The 2,130-nt window shown below is 43.3% G+C and overlaps 1 protein-coding gene across 1 annotated transcript; it reads right to left on the reverse strand.

The window, feature by feature from the left end:
- Positions 1–7: 7 nt before the first annotated feature.
- LOC105826298 (putative neuropeptide Y receptor type 6) lies at positions 8–1,304 on the reverse strand. The gene is given in 2 exon segments (XM_012664257.1): positions 8–289; positions 291–1,304. Coding segments are annotated over 2 exon segments (873 nt in total). The 5' UTR covers positions 1,122–1,304; the 3' UTR covers positions 8–247.
- Positions 1,305–2,130: the final 826 nt, after the last annotated feature.

The raw sequence follows: 2,130 nt of genomic DNA on the forward strand, positions 1-2,130 counted from the left end.
AATTTTTATATACCTGTTGGTATGTGAGCCATTCTTAAAGATCCCTTAGATTCATCTGTGTGCATAGTGGAGATGGCAATATTTTCATATCTTTCCCGAGGTGCAAAGCACCAGCAGTGGTGAATAAGCACCACCAGGTCCTTTTGGAAATTTTTGTTGAGAAAGCCATAAAAGAGAGGGTTTATACATGTAGAAACCATAGCAACCAAATGGCAAACTGCAAATGCCAGGTCATGGTGGCAGCTCATCAGCACCTCAGGATGCCAGTCAAAGATGACATTGAAGATATTCAAGGGCAGCCAGCAGGCTCCAAAGGTTACCACGATGGAAATCAACATTGTGTTGATCCTCTTGTTCTCACTGAGCCGGCCATCATTTTCCCTCTTCCTGTTGACCTTCCCATTTCTCCTGCAGAGGCAGATGACAATCTTCAGGTAGCAGATGAGGATGAAGGCCAGAGGGACAAAATACTGGACCATAAACAGAGAGGTGGTAAAGAGGAGCTGGTTCATTTTGGAGGGCCAGTTCTCTACACAGGCCACCCGGTGGGCATAGAGGTCAGTGGGGAGAGAGAGATTGTGGAAGGGCTCATTGGTGAGTTGATAGGACAGGAAGAAGGGAATAGATAACAGAAGAGAAAATAGCCAAATCAATGTGATGCCCCAGTAGGCATGAGATACACTGGGCTTCCAGCCACAGGGGTTCACAATTAGCTGATGTCTTTCAACAGCAATTAATACAAGTGAGAATATGGATACAGAGATTGAGACACTCTGCACGTAGGAGGTTAGTTTGCACATGGTGTCCCCAAATATCCAGTGGTCCATCAAAATGTAGATGACAGTAAAAGGGATGCACATGACACACACCAGGATGTCAGAGAAGGAGAGATTGGCAATCAGTATGTTGGTGACATTCTGAGCTTGTCTCTGCTTCTTAAAGATGATGATGATGAGAGAGAGGTTTCCAAAAAGGCCCACAATTAAGACCATAGTATAGGCTATGAGTAATAGCAGTAAGGCTAGAGAAGGGGGTTGACAGGACTCAAAGTAAAAAAATGCAGAGTTGTTGCTCTTTGTGCTGGTTTTATCAGATGTTGGGTGGTTCAGGGAAGCTTCCATTATGTCAGGATTGTAAGAAGAGATTTTCTAAGCTTACTTGTATTATGGGTGGATATTTTGGTCATCAGTTCTTGGGAAGCATTTTGTTCTGAGGCTTCCAATGAGTAATTAGTAGGGTTTAGTCTTTCCTCATCTCTGTCTGTATTTGCTGGAAACACATGGAAGACTTGAGCATGTTCTTGATACCCTAAAAATTAAACAGAACCCAGAATATTAACACAAGTTCTTGATATGGATACTTCTATAGGTGGAACTATGTCCCTGCGAAGACAAAGAACAAGTATCACAGAGGATCTCTGTTTACACTTACCATCCTCCCATCTCAGGGCACTTTATTTGTCCCCTAGGTATAATCCTTAACTATATAAGGCAGCCCAAATATACGTTTTCATCCCTATCAACTTCTTTTTTTTTTTTTATGATCTTCTGAGTTTGCACCTACTTGTTCCAATGGACTGTAAAAGCCGTAAGGATAGGGATTGTGCTATGGAGGTCAAAATGCTATGTTTGAAGTTGGATTCTGCTATGTTTTAAATGCTTGTATCCCCTCCAAAATTCATGTTGAAACTTTTAAATTTTTGTGTTTTATTTTACTTTTTAGAGACAGGGTCTTGCTCTCTCTCCCGGGCTGGACTACAGTGGCCTGATCATAGCTCACTGAAGCCTCAAACTTCTGGCCTCAAGTGATTCTTCCACCTCGGCCTCCAAAAGCACTGGGATTGAAGGAGTGAGCTACCATGCCCGACCTCATGTTGAAATAATCCCTGACGCAGCAGTATTGAGACGTGGGGCCTTTAGGAGGTGATTAGATCATGAGGGTTCTGCCCTTATGAATGGATTGATGCCTTATAAAAGGGCTTGAGGGATAGCTGGGTGTGGTGGCATGTGCCTGTCGTTCCAGCTACTTGGGAGGCTGAGGTGGAGGATCCCTTGAGCCCAAGAGTTTAAGGCCACCCTGGGCAACATAGTGAGACCCTGTCTCTAAAAAATAAAATTAAAAAAGAGCTTG

This window comes from Propithecus coquereli, unplaced genomic scaffold, assembly GCF_000956105.1.
Source record: "Propithecus coquereli isolate 6110/MARCELLA unplaced genomic scaffold, Pcoq_1.0 Scaffold8791, whole genome shotgun sequence".
NCBI classification, from domain to species: Eukaryota; Metazoa; Chordata; class Mammalia; order Primates; family Indriidae; genus Propithecus; species Propithecus coquereli.